At 46.2% G+C, this 23912-nt stretch overlaps 1 protein-coding gene across 1 annotated transcript in view; it reads right to left on the bottom strand.

The window, feature by feature from the left end:
- The window catches only part of EMB (embigin), a 42175-nt gene that overhangs the window by 5618 nt on the left and 12645 nt on the right, over positions 1-23912 (bottom strand). Inside the window, exons 2-8 of the mRNA XM_088469495.1 lie at positions 18955-19041; positions 18359-18542; positions 13419-13507; positions 9857-9984; positions 5335-5617; positions 1402-1444; positions 1258-1309 (exon numbers count right to left, since the gene is read on the bottom strand). Coding sequence (XP_088325621.1) covers positions 1258-1309; positions 1402-1444; positions 5335-5617; positions 9857-9984; positions 13419-13507; positions 18359-18542; positions 18955-19041 — 866 coding nt within the window. The remainder of the gene's footprint in view (positions 1-1257; positions 1310-1401; positions 1445-5334; positions 5618-9856; positions 9985-13418; positions 13508-18358; positions 18543-18954; positions 19042-23912) is intronic.

Raw genomic sequence — 23912 nt, 5'->3', positions numbered from 1 at the left:
CATCCTATTGTTAATCTGGCTCTGGATTTAAGCGCTACCAGCTGGAGTTGCCAGTACGGGTTGGGTATGGGAGCCCAACAGATGGGATGCCGGCCGTCAATAGACCGAAAGCGGCATCCTGATGCTCAGAATCCCGACAGGGACTACGTAAGTATTCTAACTCTCCGCCCTTCACCCCCTAACCCTCCTTACCTGCATCCTAACACCCCCTCGCACCCTAACCTTCCCCATTAGTGCCTAACCCTCCCCCTTTAGTGCCTAACCCTAACATTTCCCCCCTGGTGGTGCCTAAACCTAATCCTCCATGCCTAACCCTAACCTCCCCCCTCCCGCAGCCTAACCCTAAACCCATTGTGGTGCCTAAACCTACCCCCCCTCGCAGCTAAAAGCTAACCCGGCCCGCTATATTTACATATGGGATGCCAGCTGTCGGGATTCCGGAGATGGCATCTCAACTGATGTCAGAATTCCGGCGCTGTGTTCTGGTCGTGGGTCGGGATCCCGTACGTATGTAAAAATTCATATCTTGAGCAAAGAATATATCTAGACATAAAGTATATACATTATCATGTATATAAATTTTTTAGTAACTATGTTCTAATAACATTTGTGGCTGTTATGTTACACAAGTAGATTTTACATTAATGGCCTGATTCAGGTGTGGATGCGTCTGCACTTGCGTCTGTTGCTGGAGTCTCTGTAACGATTATCTGCAAATGCTGGTATCAGCCCTTCCCCCGATGTAGTAACCTGCGTCTGGTTTAGCAGGGACTGAAACGCCCACTATCAGCGTCTCTGTATGCTGTAATGCCGCACTGATTCTTGACATGCCACCATAGGTGCACTAACACATACACCATCGACAATTATACCAGCCCAGTGTCAGGTGCAGTTTCTCTGTCTGTGGCTCTGCATCTGGGAACGCAGCAGTTGTCACCGATACGCTCCCATAACACGCCCATAAGAAGGACATTTTTTGTAATTTTTTCTATCTCACTTCAGACCGCCCATCACTTTGCCGCCCCATATCTGATACCGTCTGTCCCGATCGCAACAGCATCTTTGTCAGGTGTAACGCATGCGCAGTAGGGGTTACCAGGACTTTTTGCGCATGGGCAGTTGCAAATAATCGCTTTACTACCCGAACATCGGATTGCGTGCACCTCTGCATCAGGTCCTATCAGGCATAATGAGCTTGGCTGCGAGATGTTCTGAGCTAATAACAGATAGAGATCCCCCCTTTATATTGTCTTTTACCTTCCTCTGTCTGGTGGCGCTGTCTTCGGCACTGCTGCTGTCCGCAGATTTCCTGTAGTATGAAACAAAGGGACAAATAAGCAGTAAATACAAATTTAGAAAGAAAATCAACTAGTGAGGAAACTATTGGAAACAGGATCTTACAGCTGCGCCAATTGTTCCGATTGTTCATCGTCTTTTCTTACATCTGTAGAAGAAAAACATAAAGATATAAATGAATGTGGGCTCATTCCTGCAGCAGACTCATGGTGTTCAGGCCTTAATTACATGGTTTTGTCCCGCTCAAGTCAGAATAACCATGAAAAACAACAATTTTACTCTATAAGTCATAGTAATTCAAAACACATAATGTATGAATTTCTAATCAGTAAATAATACAGGGTCCATATAGGGTTAACAGGCTGTATGCTGCTCTCCAAATCTACAGCTGAGGCCCCCAACACCTTCCTGCTTCGTATATCGCCAGTATAAATCTCACCTTTATGCCCCATTTTATGTAGTGATTTATGTTATTTCCTGTTTTATGCCCAGCTGAGCTAACCCAATGCTCACTGAAAGAGTGGCTGGTCATAAAACAGAGAAAAACACTGATCTATAGCATCCTATCAGCTTCTAGCTACCATTTATCAAGAACATTCTATATAAAGATAGGTAAAAGCTGATGGTTGCTATGGGCAACTTCTCCATGTGTCCACTCTTTAGAAGGCTTCATACATCTCCCTACTGATCTTATGTATGGCCCAGAGTAGCCAAATTCTGTATCACATTATCTCCTTATCACAGTGCAGGAAGGTCACAAAGTGCTAGAAGTACACATGGGACAGTCTGCACCAAGTGGTCTATCCCCTGTCTCTTAGGGATCAAGCTGTGTGACACCTGCTTACCTCAAAGCATGAAGGAATTCTTAGGCAGACCCTATGATCCACTCACATATATAAGCAGACATTCTCTACCATGGACTACATTAAAAACAACAAGGGCAACAAGTTGATGGATGGAAACCTTTCTGAAAATTGCACTGTATCTTTTCACTGTGGAGTCTCCCACTGGCCCGCAAAGTTCAACAAAGCCCCCAGATTCCCCACTGGCCCGTCAGTAATCCAAACTGCGCATGCGCAAGTCCAGATGTGTCAGGGTCGGGGCCTGGACGAAAAGGACATCACCCGGACATAGTGGTGGAGCGATCTGGGAAGATGTCAGAATGGAAGCAGCCCAACACCACAACCTCTGTGCTCTGCTCAGCCTCAGATCAGACTAGGGGCGGTATGCACCGCATTCCCCGAATTTACTAAGCACCTGGAATGCGAAGCATTCTGGTGCTTCGTCCCGATGGGGTGGCATTACCCATTAGATGCCTATGGGCTTCTTATCTGGATGCTTCAGGCAGGGAAGTATTTGATCGGATCCCTCCCATGAGCCCCCGTGGCTGGCGTCATTCTGCGTATGTGCAGAAGGATGCCAGAGGGACTTCTGAGTGTTAAACCCGGAACTCCCTCTGCCCGGTAGCATCTCAAAGGACAGCTCTTATCGGGAGAGCTGTCCTTTGCCAAATTCTTGTTAACTAAACTTTCTCTGGAGGTAATTAGGTTCAGAAATCTACCTAATTACCGGAGGAATTCATCATTCCTCCTCCCTATAACTATCTATTCCGAAAAGCTGTCATTTTTGTGATGACAGCTTTTCAGGAAATAGATAGTTATCCCTCTCTACACTAACTTATTGCAGCTGGAAGCAGTGCTGCGCATGCGCTGTTACATCTGTAAAACCAGCGCATGCGCAGCACTGCCTACAGCTGCGGTAAGTTTGTGTCCCCCTCCCCTGCTCACCTCCCCCCCCCCCGCTCACTTCCCCCATGTCCACCACTTACCTGCCCGCGCAGCAGTCTCCGGCTCCATCTGCTATGCTGTCATGTGGTCTCCCAGCAGCACCACAGTACTGTTTAGAAAAAAAAAAACTTTATTTTTAAAAACTTCTGCTATGCTGCCATGTGTTCTGCTGGAAGACCACATGACAGCATAGCAGACGGAGCCAGAGGAGAGACCAGAGCACCGGAGGGAGACGCCGGGGGACCTGCCCACACTGACAAAGGTAAGTCTCACCTGCTATATGCCACCTCACATAATTTTCGGAATTTGATGAATACCATAATTTCCATATCCCCATACTAATGTACTAATGTATGGGGAGTGTGGAAATTAACGCAGGGGGACTTAGCAAGGAGATATCAGTGTTACCTCCTGTGTTAAGTCTCTTCATGAACACTAAAATAACGTTATTTAAGGAAAATGTCCTTAAAAACGTTATTCTAGTGTTGATGAATAGGCCCCATAATGCGGTAATGAACCGCGGTTTGTACCCGAAGTCAGGGGGGATGTACCGCATCGCTAATGAGATGCTTAGTACATCCTGGGAGTGTGTTTGCATGAGGCTGAGCTGCCTGCCAGTGCCAGACAGGGCAGTGTGACCTGCCCCAGCTACACACTGACAGTATGGAACACAGCAAAGAGGTAGACGATATGGAGAGTGGGGGCTGATGACACAGCTATGGGGGGAGAGACATGGAGAGTGGAGGCTCAGGGGACTGATGCACTGCTACTGGGGGAGGCAGAGGCCCAGGTCACTTGGTTTGTGCGGCAAGTAGGCCTGAGTCTCCTGTTAGTGACCCTGGGCATTAGGCCCAGGTCACTTGTTAAAACTAAGCAGGCCCTAAGTCTGAGGCCATTAAATAAAGTGACTCTGGGGACACTGTGTATTTGTTTAGGTGGGTACAAGGCCCATGGCCACTGGTAATACCCTGGATATTAGACGCAGACTATTTAAAATAAAGGACCCCAGACAGGCGGTCGCGAGCGGGTCTGAATCAGGCCCATATTGTTCTTCCTTGCAATAAACTATCTCCATATACCAAACTAGGGATAGGCAAACTGTGGCACAACAACTGCTGTAGAACTACAAATCCCAGGATGCCCTGCCATAGCTTTGTAGGTAAGGCATGCTAAAACTGCGTCAAAGCGTGCTGTCATGTGTAGTTTCACAGCAGCTGGAGTGCCGCAGGTTGCCTACCCCTGCCTCTATTAAACTATGCACTTATCAAAACAAATTTTCTTTTCATACAGTTGGCAGGTAACTAAAAGCCCTTACACTGCACTTGATTGGCTTTGCAGAAGTACTGTAGATACTGTATATAAAAACACTAAATATAGCTGTTGCATTGATGGGACAGGTGTTTTTAGGCTTGCAGGTGGGAGTTACAGGGGTTTTTAACACATTTTTAAAAGTGGCTTCAACTGACAAAGAAAACAACTTACAGGTGTTTGATGCACCCCAAATTAATCTAGAGTATTAATTTGCTGAAAAACAGTCTTTCTATAATTATTTCAATGTTATTGAAAAATGCAAAAATCAGCCATTTGATATATTTTAAGAGTCCCCAAATACTTTGCTGTAGGCCACTAACATACTATTATACTGTTATCCAATGTTAGTTTACACTGTTTTGGGGTACAGGCTGATTTCCCAATTTTCCCCCACACTTAACGCAACTAACCTCATAGAAAATTACCATGGGACCACTTTTTACAACTGGATTGAATATTAAGCAGGAGCTTCTTAGATCACAAATATAGTGCACATCTGAAACCACCAGCATGTGTTAATTAATGCATATGCAGGGCCGGAGCTACCATTAGGAAACCTTAGGCAGCCGCATAAGGGCGCCGGCCCCTGGAGGGCGCCGCTGAGTCCCCAAAGAAAAAAAATTAATGGCATAATTCATGGCTGAGTGACATATAATGAATTTGTGGCACAGCTGTGTGGCATATTAAGAATGTGCGGCAGTGTTATGAGGTACATTGATTTTGGTGCTCTGCTGTGTGTAATATTCTATATGGTGTATTATGAATTTGGGACACTGCTGTGTGGCATGTTATTTAACTGGGGAGACTGATGCGTGGCATATTATGAACTGGAGGGAGCAGGGGCGGTTGGTGAAATGTTGCCCAGGGTGCCCGGAAACCTTGCATCGGCCCTGTGTATATGACTAAATGTAGCCTAAGTGTAAGCGTGGAGATCTCTTACCTTCTTTTCCCTGTTTCTTCTTGCTGAGCATCTCATAGCCTAAAATAACAGCTACCAGGATAGCAACCTCGGCAGCAATGGCAAGGAATACCCTAAGTGGGACCATATAACTGAGGACATTAAGATGAACTTGTCCATCGCTTTCTCCTATCCTAAAAATAGCCTTGCAGACGTAGGTCCCGCTGTCCCCTTCAGACAGGTCTGCTATGTGCAGCTTCGTTTCATTTCCTTTTTCTTTGTGATGTTTATATTTTGCTGACATCAAGGAGAAATTTAGCACCACCTTTAAGACAGCAGAAGAAATACTTTGTGAGCTATAGCATGAAAACCATGATGAACTGAATAAAGAGTCTCTTTGTGGTTTGGTAACGCCAGTGCTATTGCTACACTGGTGAATATATTTTCTCTTTTTTCCATTTACTCCTGTTCACTGCAGGGTGGAGCTGAGGTTGGCATACAGATTATTGATACCTCTGCCCAGTGTGGGCTGCATTCAATAATGAATATCCCCTGAGCCACTTGCCTGACTGTGCGTTACCTGATATGCAGTGGCGTAACTATAAATTATGCTCCCCCATGCCAAAAAAGTTCAAGGTGCCCCCCGCCCAAAAAACAAACACACCCAAAGACGACGTGTAAGATGTGCGGTTTCATGTTCATGATACAGTTATGTGCCTTACACATTATGACACACTAAGTAATACCACTTATAACACATTATGCCACACCATAATACCCCTTACAACACATTATGCCACACAGCAATGCACTGTACACATGCCACACAGTGATGCCCTTATAACAAATTATGCCATGCCGTAATGCCTCTATTTCACATTATGCCACATAACACATTATGCCACACAGTAATGCCCCTTATACATTATTCCCCTTATAACACATAATGCCACACAGTAATGCCCCTAATAGCACATTGTGCACACAGTAATGCCCATTACACTTTATGCCACACAATAATGCCCATTACATCCCACCCTGACAGATCTGCTTCATCAACCCTCCTCTCCACTCCTGCCAGACTGTCACCTCAGCTCAAGACAGCTTGCACAGCTTTTATGTCCATGTAGAACCAGATTATTGGGAACATAGTTTATAACCTATTTAATTAGTGCCCCTTATATAGTGCCCCCTGTAGTTGTGCCCCATATCAATGCCCCCTGTAATAGTGCCCCTTATGCAATACCCCCTGTAGTAGTACCCATTATCCAGGGCCCCCTGTAGTTGTGCCCATAGGCAGTGCCCCCTGTAGCTGTGCCCCTGTAGTTGTGCCCCTTAAAGTATTGCCCCTGTAGTTGTGCCCCTCTAAGTAGTGCCCCTTGTAATTCTGCTCCTTCAAGTAGTGCCCCTGTAATTGTTCCCCTTCAAGTAGTGCCCCTGTAGCTGTGTCCCTTCAAGTAGTGTCCCTGTAGTTGTGCCCCTCAAGTAGTGCCCCCTGTAGCTGTGTCCCTTAAAGTATTGCCCCTTAGAATAGTGCCCCTTCAAGAAGTGCCTCGGTAGTTGTACCCCTTCAAGTAGTGCCCACTGCCCCCTGAAGTTGTGCCCCGTCAAGTAGTGCCCACTGCCTCCTGTAGTTGTGCCCCTTCAATTAGTGCGCCCTGTAGATGTTCCCCCTCTACTTACCTGACTCCGTGCAGGCTGCAGCTGTCATCCGGATGTCTCTCCCAACTCCCGCACTGCAGACGCTCAGGTTCCTCACTGCGCGGGTGACGTCAATGCATTACTGGGAACGCTGGCCTCTGAAGTGATCGGTGGCTTCCTAGCCTCCGATCACTTCAGAGGCAAGCGCTCACAGTTGCAGTGGTGTAACCACTGCCCCCGGCGCCTCCAAGCTACCCGGCGCCTCCAAGCCACCGCGGGGGCTGCGGGGGCAGTAGTTACGCCACTGCTGATATGGTGCAAACAATGCAACCAGTCAGATACACACACTGGAGCTCATTCAGAGTCAGTCGTGAGCGCTGAGCGCTCACAACCGACTCGAGGTTGCCCCACAGCGCATGCGCATGACAGAGCCGGCTCCGTCGTGCGCATGCGCGTGACCCGGCTAATGATAGGCGCTCTGTCGTTAGGGGTCTCGTAGCAGAAGGGGCGAGCTGTCGATGTTGAGTGACAGCTCGCCCTGTTTGCTGGGCGGGCCGGAGGCGTGCCCGGCCAAACGGAGGTGTTCCAGTCGGAACACTTGCCGTTTGGGGGCGGCCCCACTGACATCATTGCTGATGTCAGTGGGGAACTTCCTGTTCAAACAGAGCAGGAAGCTCCCTGGGGCTTACGAGTGCCCAGACCCTACCCTAGGGTCTGGTTGTAAGCCCTGATGGTCGCGATGGTCTTGACCATCGCGACCAATACCCATGTCGGTCGTTAGAGCTGTGGGTGTTAACCCATAGCTTAACGATCGACAAGGAGGCGGCCGTTCAGGATGCAAGCGGCCGCCCTGATTCAGAGCGACCGCTTGTATCTAACGACCGCCTCTGAATGAGGCCCACTGTGCTGTTGCCGGAACATAAGCTTCCAGCAGCTGTCAATGGCAGAGGGACCTCCCGACTCCCCTGCATCCCTGCACCCTCCCCCAGTGTCTGCCGTGCGGCTGATCACTGCTGATCATTCAGGCCGGCAGCACTTCCCCACCCAGGAGCTTCAAAGAAGAGCCGCCGCTGGGGAAATGTAAATGGAGCAGCCCTCAGACCCCAGTGTATATTATACCCGCTGGGAAAATGCAAAGTCGCGATGGTCCGATATATCGTTGACCGATATGCTAAAAAAATCAGTATTAATGTTATGTGAAAACTTTTTTTTTTAATTGTTTTGGATAAATTATAAATAGATGTTCTTGACCCAATTTAATTATAAAAAGTAATCCTGACAATTTCTGAGCGTTTTTTGGAAAATATATTATCCAGTGGTTAAGATGTGTGAGCATAACCTTACGACTCGATTGCGAAAATCGCCGTGACGAACCTGCGTTTTGTGCCGCACCTCCCCGGCACCTACCCTGAGTGGTCCCTGACTGTCATCACTTTGTGATGTAATCCTCACAGTAAGTGTCATCACAAAGGTACCTTGGCATGTGCACAGTGCTACTGTGACACACGAGCAGTCGGCCCATAACAGCGCAACTGCGTAAATATGGGAATAGCGCATAAATCTGAATCAGGCCCTGTATTAGTTATACAATTTTATTTTGTTGGTCTTTTGTGGCCTTTAGTAAAAGTTTCATGAGTCATACAAAATAGTCACACAAAAACATGAACTACATATGTGATGGATGCAATCAAGCACGTGAAAACAGTGATATTGCAATTTATTAACAGTCACACCATGGGCTTCATTGTGAAAAAGAAGTTATCGCTCTTGAAAACTCACAAAACAATAGTCAACTAAAATCACTAACGTGTCCTAGGCCATTACAAATAACACGGCTCCAAATCATTTAGGGCTCTATTTACTACAATCCGCATTGGGAATGCAGATTGTAGTGTGATATTACCGACTGAATCCGCATTGCGAATTCAGGCAATATCACAGGGATTTACTAAAAAGAGCTTGCGATAAAGATCTGTCCCTGCAAATCCCCTCCGCAGCCTTATCACGGTATTTTTGCAAAAAATACAGTGACAAGTACCCGCGCATGCGCTGACCGGCCGCCGCTGCTACGTCCCCCGACGCTAAGCCCCACCCCCTGCGATCACGGACCCCGCCGCGACCCCCCTCCCTCAATTGCACTTACCTGCATGATCTGGGCTTCGGTGATGTCCTCCATGACTCCGGTCAGCTGACATCTCATACTGCACTGGGACCCAGTCACCTGATAACCGGGCCGCAGTGCAGTATGGGAGACCAGCTGAACGGAGGGAGGACATCACCGAAGCCCCAAACTCCCTGGACTCAGGTAAGTAAATTTTTTTTTTTTACTATTTTTTTTATTTTTTATAGCAGTGTATCAGCTTGCGGTCTGTTTAGACCACACAGCTGATCACTGGGGCCGGCTCCGGGCTCTGCTCTGCACGTTAGAGCGGAACAGGAGGCCGGTAACCGGGGGAGACCCTGGATAACGCCACCTCCAGCTGGCATTATTATCACAGGGCATCCCCAGGTATTTTTTTCACATTTTATTTTTAGTAACTTGAACACAGATCACATTTCCCATTACAATTATGGGATATGCGATCTGATTACTAAAAATAAGTGATACTTAGGGGTTGGAGTAGGATTTTACGAATTCTACTCCAATTGCCCTGTAGTGACTTTAGGTGAAACTAAAATAATGTGAAAAGGGTGTGAAAACACCCTTTTTCACTTTATTTTAGTAAAAATAATGATAATAAATAGAGCCCTTAGTATCGAGGAATACGATCATCAAAAGCACTATCACTGGTCCCAAAGGATGTGACAGGAGACATTTTAATAAATATATTATAGCATTTAACTATAAAACTGGAAGCAAGCTGCTTATCACTGGCACAAACGTGTAAAGCTGTGACCTGGAATGTAATGGATTACATCTTACCTGCTCATTCTCAGTAACTTTGTACCAAATCCATTCCACAGGGTTGTAGGTTGAGCTATCACATTTCATGACTATAGAATCTCCGTTATAACTGACTAAAGTCTTACTCACGCCATGGACAGCAGGCACTAGAATGAAAAAAGTTGCAGTCATATTACTTGAATTACATGATTTGGAGGATTTATTCATTGACGGTATGAACTTTGACTCATATGTAGGTCTATTACGACATTCCAATCTTCCCGAATCAGGAACCTCACATCACTATTCTGGGCTGCTGGGGAATCCTACTCACTGGCATGATGCGGCGATATAGCTGCTAGATTTAAACAGCAATCAGTTTTAATTAAAAAACTATTTGGTTTTGCCTGAAAACTAATAGCTACTTTAAATCTAGAGGGTATATTGATGAAATTGCACTGGTGCCTGCATATTATAGCCTATCACATATGTGCCTCTAGGGTTTATGTACTAAGGCCCTCATTCAGAGCCGTTCGCTATTTGCGGTCGTTCGTTCAAAAACAAGGGGTGGCTATTCAAATGATCCGTTCGCAAATTGCAGTCTGTTCACACCTCTAAGTCTGAACGAGCGAGCAAAACATACGCTCGTTTATTTGATAAAAACGCCCCCTGGCCGCTCGCACCATACGTCATGTCCGCTATTTATTTGATTAATCGAGTACATCGTACAGCGTATGAACTGCTCGCTATTCTTGTGGTTGGTTTTTTCAACCGCTATTTTGCGAGCAGTTCTGAGTTTAAAAAAACCAAGTGACGTGGTCAATGACGCTGCTGGATTAATTATGCACACCCTTAAAACGCCCGTTTTGACCTTTAAGCACGCCTGCGTTCGAATTCCACTCCCCCGTTTTCAAGCACCTTCCCCTGTTACCACCCACATACGCCTCATTCTGTCACTCAAAATAGCAGGCACTCGCTATATAGCGTACAAACGATTTTCGGCCGCACTGACTGGTTCGCGCTTGCGTACTAAAAACCGTACGCATGCGCAGATGTGCGAACATCACTCGGAACGAGCGTACTGCCGCTAACGAGCGGCTCTGAATGAGGGCCTAAGTTTGGGGGGTTCATTCATTAGGTTAATTGTCGAGGGCCAGCCCGATAATTAGCAGCAGTGGATACATATTCATCAGAGTCACCGAAGTAATTCAACAAAGGAGCCAGGCAGGGGCGGAGGGATCCGAAAGGATCCCTATTCGCAACTCGGGACTCCTTTCCATAGGGAAGGAGCGGGGGTACGGGAGCAAACAGTCAAGCTCCAAAAATATAATGAATTTAGGTCCCCATACCAGTGATACCTCCTGCATTACCTTTATAGTAAATAGCCCTGATCCTTAATTTCTGCAAAAGTAGGTGGAATCTTAATTTTTGTAGAGATTAGGTAATGATGAATGGACCCCTTGGAGAGACATAAGTGTACGGAGAAAAGCTACCAACCAATCAGCTCCAAACTGTTATGTTCTTGGTACATACCATGGTAATGAACTGTATTATGTACGCGAAGACAGGGGGGATGTACCGCACCACATTTGCAATGCTTAGTACATCCCGTCCTTAGTGTGGTCTGCAGTCACCATGTCTCTATCTATCATTGATAATGTTGACATGTTTAAAATGTCAACATAATTAATGTCAACACCTGAAAAATATTGATATCGGAAATTGCGACATTGCCATAATTTCAACAGTTCCATGAGCGTTAGTGTTAGCGTTATGGTTTTCGTTAGAGTTAGGGTGAGCATTTGGGTTACCATTAGGGTCAGGGGCAGAATCACAGGAAAAACAGTATGTCGATATTCTAAAAATGTCAACATATCAGCGTCAACATGTCGAATGTCGATAAGGCTAATGACAACATTACGACCATGTCGACACTTTTATCACAGAACATATGTTATACTGTCTATCTTTAGTAGCACAGACAATATTACATGCTAGGGAAGAGCATAGTGGGGAACTTTCTATTGTCTTTCAGAATTATTTATGTATTCCTATTATTATGCAGAATAGGAATACATAAATAATTCTGAAAGACAATAACAGCGCTGGTTGTAGTGCTCCAATATCCTGTTCTTGCAGTGGCGTTACTACTGCCCCCGCAGCCCCCGCAGTGGCTTGGAGGCGCCGGGTAGCTTGGAGGCGCAGGGGGCAGTGGTTACACCACTGCAACTGTGAGCGCTGGCCTCTGAAGTGATCGGAGGCTAGGAAGCCACCGATCACTTCAGAGGCCAGCGTTCCCAGTAATGCATTGCGCGGGTGACGTCATGACGTCACCCGCGCAGTGAGGAACCTGAGCTGTCGCGTCTGCAGCGCGGGAGTTGGGAGAGACAGCCGGATGACAGCTGCAGCCTGCACGGAGTCAGGTAAGTAGAGGGGGAACATCTACAGGGTGGACTAATTGAAGGGGCACAACTACAGGAGGCAGTGGGCACTACTTGACGGGGCACAACTTCAGGGGGCAGTGGGCACTACTTGAAGGGGCACAACTACCGAGGCACTTCTTGAAGGGGCACTATTCTAAGGGGCATAACTACAAGGGGCAATACTTTAAGGGACACAGCTACAGGGGGCACTACTTGAGGGGCACAACTACAGGGACACTACTTGAAGGGACACAGCTACAGGGGCACTACTTGAAGGGGAACAATTACAGGGGCACTACTTGAAGGGGCACAATTACAGGGGGCACTACTTGAAGGAGCAAAATTCAAGGGGCACTACTTAGAGGGGCACAACTACAGGGGCAATACTTTAAGGGGCACAACTACAGGGGCACAGCTACAGGGGGCACTGCCTATGGGCACAACTACAGGGGGCCCTGGATAATGGGTACTACTACAGGGGGTATTGCATAAGGGGCACTATTACAGGGAGCATTGATATGGGGCACAACTACAGGGGGCACTATATAAGGGGCACTAATTAAATAGGTTATAAACTATGTTCCCAATAATCTGGTTCTACATGGACATAAAAGCTGTGCAAGCTGTCTTGAGCTGAGGTGACAGTCTGGCAGGAGCGGAGAGGAGGGTTGATGAAGCAGATCTGTCAGGGTGGGATGTAATGGGCATTATTGTGTGGCATAAAGTGTAATGGGCATTACTGTGTGCACAATGTGCTATTAGGGGCATTACTGTGTGGCATTATGTGTTATAAGGGGAATAATGTATAAGGGGCATTACTGTGTGGGATAATGTGTTATGTGGCATAATGTGAAATAGAGGCATTACGGCATGGCATAATTTGTTATAAGGGCATCACTGTGTGGCATGTGTACAGTGCATTGCTGTGTGGCATAATGTGTTGTAAGGGGTATTATGGTGTGGCATAATGTGTTATTGGAGCATTCCGGTGGGCATAATGTGTTATAAGTGGTATTACTTAGTGTGTCATAATGTGTAAGGCACATAACTGTATCATGAACATGAAACCGCACATCTTACACGTCGTCTTTGGGTGTGTTTGTTTTTTGGGCGGGGGGCGGCTTGAACTTTTTTGGCATGGGGGAGCAAAATTTATAGTTACGCCACTGTGTTCTTACCATGTATTTGAAACGTTCCTTTTACTTTTGTGTTAGAATTGAAAATACAGCTGTAGTTTCCAGTCTGGTTCAGATCTGTTACTGCAAATCTATGAATAGAAATATTAAGATTATGATAAAAAGACAAAGTCACCATATTTTACCATAGAATAGCGAAACTACTCCAATATATATACTGATGGAGCAGTGCTTTGTGTCCTGGCTGTATAGATTTGGGGCTACATAGAACTGGTATGATTATGGGGCATATTTAATTTGGGGCGAGAATAGCAAAAATCCTGCACCTCCCGCGCTGAGAGTTTTATTTTTGAGTCCCTCCAGAGCACGACTAACTTTTCCTAAAATCCATAATTTTAGGAAAAAAGGTCGGAAAATGCTCGGGGACCCCGGCAGCACCCCTTCTTATGACTAATTAAGCAATTGGAAGTTTCCAATTAGCTTAATTAGTCTGTAATAGTCACCTTCCGAAGTGCTGTCTTCTGCATCCAGCGTCGGGACCCAGACTCCTGCAGCAGTGGTGAGTATGTCAAGTGTGAGTGTTTGTAAGTCTGTATGAGTGGGTGTGTGTGTATGAGTGTTGTGTGTGTGACCCCCGGTGTGTGTGTGTGTTCCCCTAGTGTCAGTGTGCCCCCCGTAATGGGTGCTGGGAGAACTACATCTCCCAGCAGCCCTTGTGCCTCCCTGCAGCCCCTGGGACTCCCAGCAGCCCCCTCTCTAGTGAGAAGAGGGAGCTCCCCTCCCTCTTCTCACTGGAGAGGGAGCTGCTGGGAGCCGAGGAGACCACCGGAGAGCTGAAAACCCTGCGACCACTTTTTTTTAATTGGGTACCGCGGGTATCGGGAGCGTGCATACCTGCGGTAATCCAAAATAGGGAGCAAGGTTTTTTTCTCGCTAAACCTCACGCCCAACTGAATATGCCCCTAAGTCTGATTTGAGCAGTCACTCACAACAATCTCCAAAATTGGCCAAGACAAGGATCTCTGTCACGTTTTGTCCTTTTATGACTCTTTTACTGCCCCCCCTGTTAACCTTCTCTCTTTCCCTCTATTCTACATTCCAGTATTATTTTTATCTCTCTCTATTCCGACCTCTTTAATAGTTTTCTCTCTCTTATTCTCATTATTAGGTAACTGTGAATCCAGCATATAATGTAACATTTCTTCTATTGGAATCACCGGGAAAATGTCCAACAGCAAAAAAGGACACAAATCTGCCGGCTGAAGGGCTGTTAAAATATTTTTAAAAGTCAATCCCCTTAACCAGATGTGCACAGTCTGATATGTGCCAGGAACCACATTTGAAGCTTGTGCTAATTTGTAGGCGCTGTAATAAAATATTGTGTATCTCAAAAATTTAAAATACAATTTACTAAAGCAACCAATGAACCTCTTTGCAGTTTTTCCATACAGTACAGCTCAAGTTTGTGAAAGTCCTGACGGGCGTATAACAAGGCTTGAAGGATGTGTTGCCACGTCAGATAGGGGGCATGCCATGCCCCTCCTCTGTAGTACATTTCTTACCTCCATCCCTCCACTGTAACTCATTTGTACACCCTCACATCTAACACATCCACCTCACCTCTGTAACACCTGATAGTAAGCACTTCAGTACAAGGTCAGTGTGACAGCAAATCAGAGTACACCTCACTCAGTCTAATTCACTGCCAAACTGGCTGACCTCATATGTAAAGTCCCCCACCCCTACAGCCATGGGGTACCCAGGAAGAGAAGTACTACTGTAGTATTTCATACCAGGTTCCTATGAATACCTCCTGCTGTCTGCAGCTTGTGATTTGTGCATCTATACTCAATCAATAGGCTCAAAGGAGAAATCCCTTTAGAAGGCTTCATACATTTCCTCCTTAGTCCACAAAATGTTCACCCAAGCAAACCTGTCCTTTAAATATTATTTTAATGTCAACTTCATATGAATATGTGATTTCAGGGTGCATGTGAACCAGCTACAATCCACAGCAACAGCACAGCAACCAGCTACAATCCACAACAATAGCACAGCAACCAGCTACAATCCACAGCAACCATCTACAATCCACAGCACAGCATAGCAACCAGCTACAGTCCACAGCAACAGCACAGCAACCAGCTACAATCCACAGCACAGCATAGCAACCAGCTACAGTCCACAGCAACAGCACAGCAACCAGCTACAATCCACAGCACAGCAACCAGCTACAATCCACAGCAATAGCACAGCAACCAGCTACAATCCACAGCAACAGCACAGCATAGCAACCAGCTACAGTCCACAGCAACAGCACAGCAACCAGCTACAATCCACAGCACAGCAACCAGCTACAATCCACAGCAACAGTACAGCAACCAGCTACAATCCACAGCACAGCAACCAGCTACAATCCACAGTAACAGCACAGCATAGCAACCAGCTACAGTCCACAGCAACCAGCTACAATCCACAGTACAGCAACCAGCTACAATCCAGAGCACAGCAACCATCTACAATCCACAGCACAACACAGCAACCAGCTACAATCCACAGCAACAGCACAGCAACCAGCTACAATACACAGCAACAGCACAGCACAACAGCCAGCTACAATCCACAGCAACAGCATAGCAACCAGCTATAATCCACAGCACAGCAACCAGCTACAATCCACAACAGCACAGCATCCAGCTACAATCCACAACAACAGCACAGCAACCAGCTACAATTCACAATAGCACAGCAACCAGCTACAATCCACAACAACAGCACAGCATCCAGCTACAATCCACAACAACAGCACAGCAACCAGCCACAATTCACAAGCACAACAACCAGCTACAATCCGCAACAACAGCACAGCAACCAGATATAATCCACAGCAACAGCACAACAGCCAGCTACAATCCACAGCAACAGCATAGCAACCAGCTACAATACACAGCACAGCAACCAACTACAATCAACAGCACAGCATCCAGCTACAATCCACAACAACATGGATTAAGGGCCACATGGGCCTGGGGCTGAAAATGTTCAAGGACCTATACTGATAACGGGAGGAGCTTTAGCCAGGGCTGCGTGAATATGAAAATCCGGTAATGCATGGGAGCAAATAACGATCAGCCATTTGCTCCCAAATCCTGGAAAACAGATAAAAGCTGTTTTTCAGACAAGTTTTATTTAAATCAAACAGATTTAACCAACTTGCCTGAACGACCTTTTTCGTGTTTTCTTGTGTTTGGGAGCAAATTGCTGATTGTCACTTTCTCCCTTACATTACCAGATTACTAGTTGGAAGTTTGGAGGAAAGTTGGTCTGGTGTATGGCCAGCTCTGTGATTTATGACTGACTGTGTGGCTAGATAGGCACCTGGTCATCATCATGCTTCCATGATAGGCCTATTTTTATGTGATGGTCTAGAGCTGTAGATCCACCCGCCCCATTGTTAAACTGACCATGGCCTGGGGTGGGGGGGGGGGGGGGCTCAGGATACTCCACTTTTAGGGGCTCATTCTGAGTTGGAAACAATGCAAAAAACAGCAAGTAACTGTGCACCTTGGTAAAACCATGTAGCACTGCAGGTGGATAAGATGCAAAATGTGCAAAGATGTAGATGAGAGAGGGGCGTGTCCGAGCTCAACTGTAAATTGCAGTGTAAACATAAAGCTGTCCAGTATTTGTGGGCTGCATGCAACAGCAGCCAGTATTTACCCTGCATGCAAACAAACCTCAACATTATTTGCTCCTCTTGCATTGCAGCATGGTTTGTACGGGTGCAATGTTACTTTTTTTTGCTTTGCTCCCAACTAAGAATTAGCCCCATATTATGGAAAAAAATGTGCAGTGTATAGTGAGTGGTGGAATTACTAGGCAGATGGCCACAGATCCCATTGAGGGGGACCTTGTAGCCACCACACATCATACACTGGCAGAAGCATCACACAGAGGTGGCCTAGAGAGCATGGACCAGTATCCCACCCCACAAATCTTACTATGCAGACTAATGGTGCAGGGTTAGGTCCCTGTAGGGGGACACTAAATATTCTATCTTACCTCCATTTAATTAAACTGGTTTAGCCTTTGTGCTGTTCACACAGTAGTAAATGTTCTGTACATCTGCTCAAAAAGCAGAAGTTCACATGTGAACTGAGCACGATGGCGCAATGGTTGGCTTGCTGCATCCCAGTAAAGAGGTCTTGGGTTCAATGCCCAGGGCCGCCGACAGCCGTGGCGGGCCCAGGTAACAGGGGGCGTGGCCTAATCACGGGAGGGGGGGCAATGTGTGGCCCTTAGCCTGGCGCACAGCCAATAGGGGGTGCAATCAGCATAATTGCTCCCCCCATAGGCATAGTAGACTGCTCCAGCTGCTGCTTTAGCAGCTGCGAGCAGTCTCCCAGTGCAGCCCAGCACACAGCAGTGTGTGCTGGGCTGCTGTGACGTAAGAGGGAAGGAGAGTGGTGCCGGGCCCCTCCAGCAAGCCCGGGCAATTAGTACCCGCTCCCTCCCCCCTCTCGACACCCCTGTCAATGCCCACCAAGACACTACCTATGTGGAGTTTGTATGTTCTCCTCATGCTTGCGTGGGTTTTCTCTGGGTGGTTTGGTTTCTTCCCACAATCCAAAATGATACTGGTAGATTCATTGACTTCTGACACATGCTAGCGTGCTTATACATATGTGTGTGTACGTAGTGGGGAATAGAGAGTATAAACTCCATTGGAGCAGGAACTAAAGTGTCGGACTAAATATTCTCTGCAAAGCGCTGCGGAATATGTGTGCGCTATATAGATCACTTAATAAACAAATAAATAAACAATGTTGATGTCGAGCAACATCGACAGCCGCCCCGTTTGTTGCAAGTCCCAGAGCGAGTGAATTTGTCACTCGCTACGGGGCTTGCGCACGCCGCACGTGCGCAATGCACAACCATCGACCCGCTTGCGAGCGGGTCTGAATCAGGCCCTTAATACTCACTCATAAGAAGTGTGCCATTGATTATCGGTATTATTGTACATGTAAAGGTCACTCCTTATATGTTCCTCTCCATGTGTCCACGTGACATTATTAATCTGCAAGTTGTTCGACAGATTACATTCCAGCTTCAGACGAACTGTGCTATCAATAATTATATTCTTTTGTATTCCTTGGGGCGACGAGCCTGACAAAGAAAAAATAAATACATTTTGTTCTTTATTAACAATAGATGTAACTTCATTTCATAGCCAGGAACAGAAAGGAGCACAGAAGACTGGAATATATTGATTTGTTTGCTTATATAATGATTGAGTTTTGAATTATTTATGATACACGCACAATACACACTATATCCCAATTCTTTCATTTTACAGACGGAGTTTGTCAAGATTAAATTTAATACTTAAACTTAAAACATAGCCCTTGCTCTCTTTTATCTTCAGATATTTACAGAACGTGTTATTACGGCCTGTGGAAAGTCTACATTATTCATTATAAAAAACAGATTGATACGAACTAGCTGTGACCGCAATCTGAGCCCGATAAGGGAGCTATATCTGATGCATGGATTACATTGATATAAACGCGCATTTTACCTGGAATGGATATGCTGTGTTTTACTACAGCAATGTCAAGATCGCCATCATCATTTTTCACAGGCGTCTGCGCTGTAACATCCGGACCTGGGTGAGGATTCACAAAGCATTAAATTGGATTCATTTCATTTCATGTTCCTGTAATACTCCTTGTGTTTAGAATTTAACCTCCAGTCCCAGCCTGGGAAATCAATATTATGTTTCTGCTTTAAAAGCCTGATTAATTTACACAGTCCTCCTTGTGCTTATACAGATTATTTCTCAACTTCTCCATGTCTTTCAGAAAATAAAATCTTAGTAGGGCATTACAGCTACAAAATGTCCATTATGCACACCAGGATAGGATTGACCTAAAAGGTACATATCAGGCTCACTTAGGGGGAGATGTATCTATCCTTCTAAAGAGGGCAGGTGCAACCAATCAGCCTCTAGCTCTCATTGTATAGAATGCACTTGTTAAATGATATCTACAAACTGATTGGTTACTATGGAAAACTTCTCCACTTGCCCTCTTTAGATGGTTTGGTACATCTCGCCCTAAGTAAGCCTAAAATGTTCCTTTTCTTAAAATAAAGGTAGGTAATCCTAGGCAGCAATGCAGATTTTGTGGTCAAACTTCTGAAAGTGAAGTTTTCGGAGGTTTGGCGTACTAACGCATTTTGCACCAAGCTCCGGAATGCGATACATTCCGGGGCTGGGATGTGGTGGACAACGTCATCTTTAGATGGTATTATCCAATAAAAGCCTATGAACTTCTATTTGCAACTCCCCCTGAGAGGGATCCAATCGGATCCGTCCCAGCACCCCCTAAAGCGCGTGTGTCACTTGATGCATGCGCAGAAGGACACCCAGGTTCTAAACCCGGAAGACCTTCAATCACAAAGGACATTTCTTACACGGAGAGCTGTCCTTTGTGATGTTTTCAAGGATACGGCGTTAATAAACACCACTATCCTTGCAATGAGTAATGCATCCCACCCATAGAGTTTGTGTTTTGACACCACCAGAGATCTGGGATCTATATTGTATCACCATCAGAAATTGAAAGGTCCACATTAAAAAGCCACCCAGTTAGTTAAAAATAATGCATAACATAATCTTCAGGCTAAAAAGTAGGGGGAGGGAAAGAGCCCTGTTTTTGTGAGCACTCTATGGAAATTGAAATGTATTAAAACGTAACTTTTATTCAAGTATTTCTAAAAAATTATGGAAAAAGCAACCTGGCTATATTACCAAGCACTTGCACCAAGCAATTAATATTTAGATTTGTAGTTCACCCTGTTTGTCCTAATAGGGATTATTCAATCAATATGTTCAGAGGCAGGGCCGTAGCTAGGGTAGTGAGGCCGATGCCATCCCACAGGGCACCACAGGTCAGTGGGCGCTGTTTGGGCCTGTCAAATTTCTGTTTATTATCATTCTCACTTGCAGCTTCCTCTTATTTCATCCCCAGCATCTCCTGGCCTCCCCTATCTCTTCCCGGTCCCTTCCCCATGAGTCCATTCGCCTTTTTTGGTTGCATTATATCCCTTTGAAAAATGAGGGGGGCGCCAATGCTCTTTCTGGCACAGGGCATCAAAAAGTCTAGCTACGGCTCTGTTCAGAGGTATGAGGTATAAATGCCTCTTGAACCTCATTCATGTGGCAAAATATTAAATGTAATATAAAGTATAATTTTCTTACATTGGGTCTCATTCAGACACGCTTGCGAGCACAGGACGCTCGCAAGCGGGTCGATGGTACCCAAATGCGCATGCGCACGACGGTGGGAGCTCCGTCGTGCGCATGCGCGAGACCCGGATAGCGACAACCACGCTGTCGCTCCGGGTCTCGCACCAAAGGGGTCGTGCTGTCGATGGTGAGTGACAGCATGCCCCCTTTGGAGGGCGTGCCGGGGGCGTGGTTGCCAGACGGAGGCGTTCCCATGGGAACGCCTACCGTCTGGGTCCAGCCCCACTGACATCACTAGTGATGTCAGTGGGAGTGATTTTGGCTCTGATAGAGCCAAAATCACTCCAGGGCTTGCGGCAGCGAGACCCTACCGCAGGACCATCGCGACCATCATCATGGACGCTCGCATAAGCTGTGGGTGGTAACCCACAGCTATGCGAGCGTCCAAAAGGCCGCTCCAAATTGAACTAGGACGGCCCTGATTCAGAGCGAGAGCTCTAGTCAGAGCGTCCGGCTCTGAATCAGGGCCATAGCCTACTATTAGTATATCAAGTTTGCCACCTTCTGTGGAATGGAAACAAACTGTCACGACCCTGTCTAGTTGTCACCTTTTTGCCTTGAGACTAAAGCTGGCCACACATCTAAAGATTATCTGTCCAACCAGCCAACTAGTTGATTGGTTGGAATGAAAATCTGGTAACGTATGGGAGTAACTGATGACCAGCAATTTGCTCCTAAATGCCAGAAAACAGATGAAAATGGTCGGTCAGACAAGTTTGTTAAATGTTTGATCTAAACAATTTGTTCAAACAACAGTTTTTGTCCATTTTCCGGCATTTGGGAACAAATTGCTGATTGTCATTTGCTTTCATACCTCACCAGGTTTTCATTCCAACCAATCAACAAGTTGGCTGGTTGGATGTAAGTTGGTCTAGTGTGTGGCCAGCTTTACCCCTGTCAGCTGCCCCATGGATCTGTGTGTGTAATTTGCCTGGAGGATTTGCTCTGATTATTGCACCTGGTCTCTCCTCTGTCTGTGAGCACTGCTAGCCCTGATTGGAATCACAGGTGTGGTTCTGATTCTCAGCGCTGCAGAGATGAATACTCCCTCTGCATGTTGTGCCTTCCACCACTCAGAATGCTACTACCAGACCACCTGTCCGTATCCACCAATTGCTGCCAGACCCATGGTATATATATCTTCTCCTGATAGCATTCTGGGCCTGAACATTTCGTCTTCCCGTGGTGTATGGGTCATGCTGTTTCTGCATTCAAGTATATCCCTGAAACCTGCTACAGCAACCCCTGGTGCAATCCAGAAAACCTGTAACAGCTGTACCTGGCAATCCAGTAAATCTGCTGGCAGCAACCCCCGGTGCTTCCAGAAAACCTGCTACAGCTAAACCTGGCAATCCAGTAAATCTGCTTACAGCAACCCCTGGTGCATCCCGAAAACCTGCTACAGTAATACCTGGCATGCAGTCGTCCTGTTACAGCAATACCTGGCCTGTGCTCTGCTGCCAGTCCTACTCCTGGTTGGTCCCTGGCACTCTGTAAACCTGCTTCCTGCTGTGGATCAACTCCTGCCCCTTTTACCTACCTACTCCCTCCCTGAACCTAAAATTCCCAAACCTACCCATTCCTTCCTGAAACCTGTTATTCCCTATTATCCAATCCAGCCTGCACCTGAGTTCCAGCCTTTGTCATAGAAATTCCAGATTACCCTGTTTAGCCCTCATCTCAGCATTACCTGACTTCCCTTCAGTCCACGTTGTTCCAGTCCAGAGTCAAGTTCCAAGCTCATCAGTTCTATCCACATTGTTCCAGTCCAGAGTCAAGTTCTTAGTTCATCAGTTCAATTCAACAAGTCTTCCTGCCGGTCCCAGTCCGGTCCCTCCAGTTCCTGTCATTTATCATCAAAGGCAGTTTTCACTGCTACACAAGTCTTGTAAATAGAGCTATCTACATTATCTGTGATTTCAGTCATGCCGGCCTCCGTTGAAACCCGATCACCACCTGAGACAGGTAACTCGCAGACACCAATTGTGACACAAACATTTAATGTATAGAGAGAAATATTGGAAGGTCAAGGTAGGAGAACTAAACCTCAGACTCTGCTGCTCCCCACCTAGCCTATAGCTATCAATGAGGAGTCTCTGTGAGATCTGTGGAGGTCAGTTTGCCCTTAGAAACAACAGACTAATGGATACATGCCTCAGTCTTTCATTTCTGCTTTTGGATGTCTTACTATAAGCATTGAACATCCAATGAGAGAATTACTCCACTGAGATCGCAACACATTAAGGGCTCCATTTACTACAATCCGCATTTGTAATGCAGATCGTAGTGTGATATTACCGACTGAATTCGACTGCGAATTCAGGCAATATCACAGGGATTTACTACAAATCCCTTGCAGGGACAGAGCTTGCAATAAAGCTCTGTCCTTGCGAATCCCTTCCGCACACTTATCACGGTATTTTCGCAATACCGTGACAAGTGCCGATGCATGCGCCGACCGACCGTCGCTAAGCCCTGCCCCTGGCACTAAGCTCCACCCCCACCGCTATCACGGACCCCGGTGATGTCCTCCATCGCTCCGGTCAGCTGACATCCCATACTGCACTGGAACTCGGTCAGGTGACAACCGGGCACCAGTGCAGGCTGGGAGACTAGCTGACCGGAGGGAGGACATCACTGGAGCCCTGATCTCCGGTCCCTGGACTCCGGTAAGTTTGTTTTGGGGTTTTTTTTGTTTGTTTTTTTAGCAGAGGTCAGCGTGTGGTCCACACAGCTGATCACTGGGGCCGGCTCTGCTCTGCCCGTTAGAACAGAGCAGGAGTCCGGTAACCGGGGAGACCCTGGATAACGCCACCTCCAGGTGGCGTTATTATCACAGGGCTTTCCCCGGTATTTCTTCACAATTTATTTTTAGTAACTTTGGCCAGATCACATTTCCCATTACAATTATGGGAAATGCGATCTGCTTACTTAAAATAAGTGATAATTATGGGTTGGAGTAGAATGTTATGAATTCTACTCCAATTGCCCTGTAGTAACTTTAGGTGATACTAAAATAATGTGAAAAGGGTGTAAAAACACCCTTTTTCACTTTATTTTAGTAAAAATAATGTTAATAAATAGAGCCCCAATAGAGAAATAGATCAGTAATAGACTATTAGTGCCACATATAATATAATTGGATGCCTCTTTGAACTTATAACGTCTACAAGTTACTCCTCAAATGCACTATGCCTCTTTTCTTATCATACAGTACTAGATGGATG

Source organism: Taudactylus pleione, unplaced genomic scaffold, assembly GCF_031769625.1.
Source record: "Taudactylus pleione unplaced genomic scaffold, aTauple2 ptg000092l, whole genome shotgun sequence".
In the NCBI taxonomy this organism is placed as follows: Eukaryota; Metazoa; Chordata; class Amphibia; order Anura; family Myobatrachidae; genus Taudactylus; species Taudactylus pleione.
Note: the sequence above shows the minus strand (reverse complement) of the source record. Positions and strands in the feature narration are given on the sequence as shown.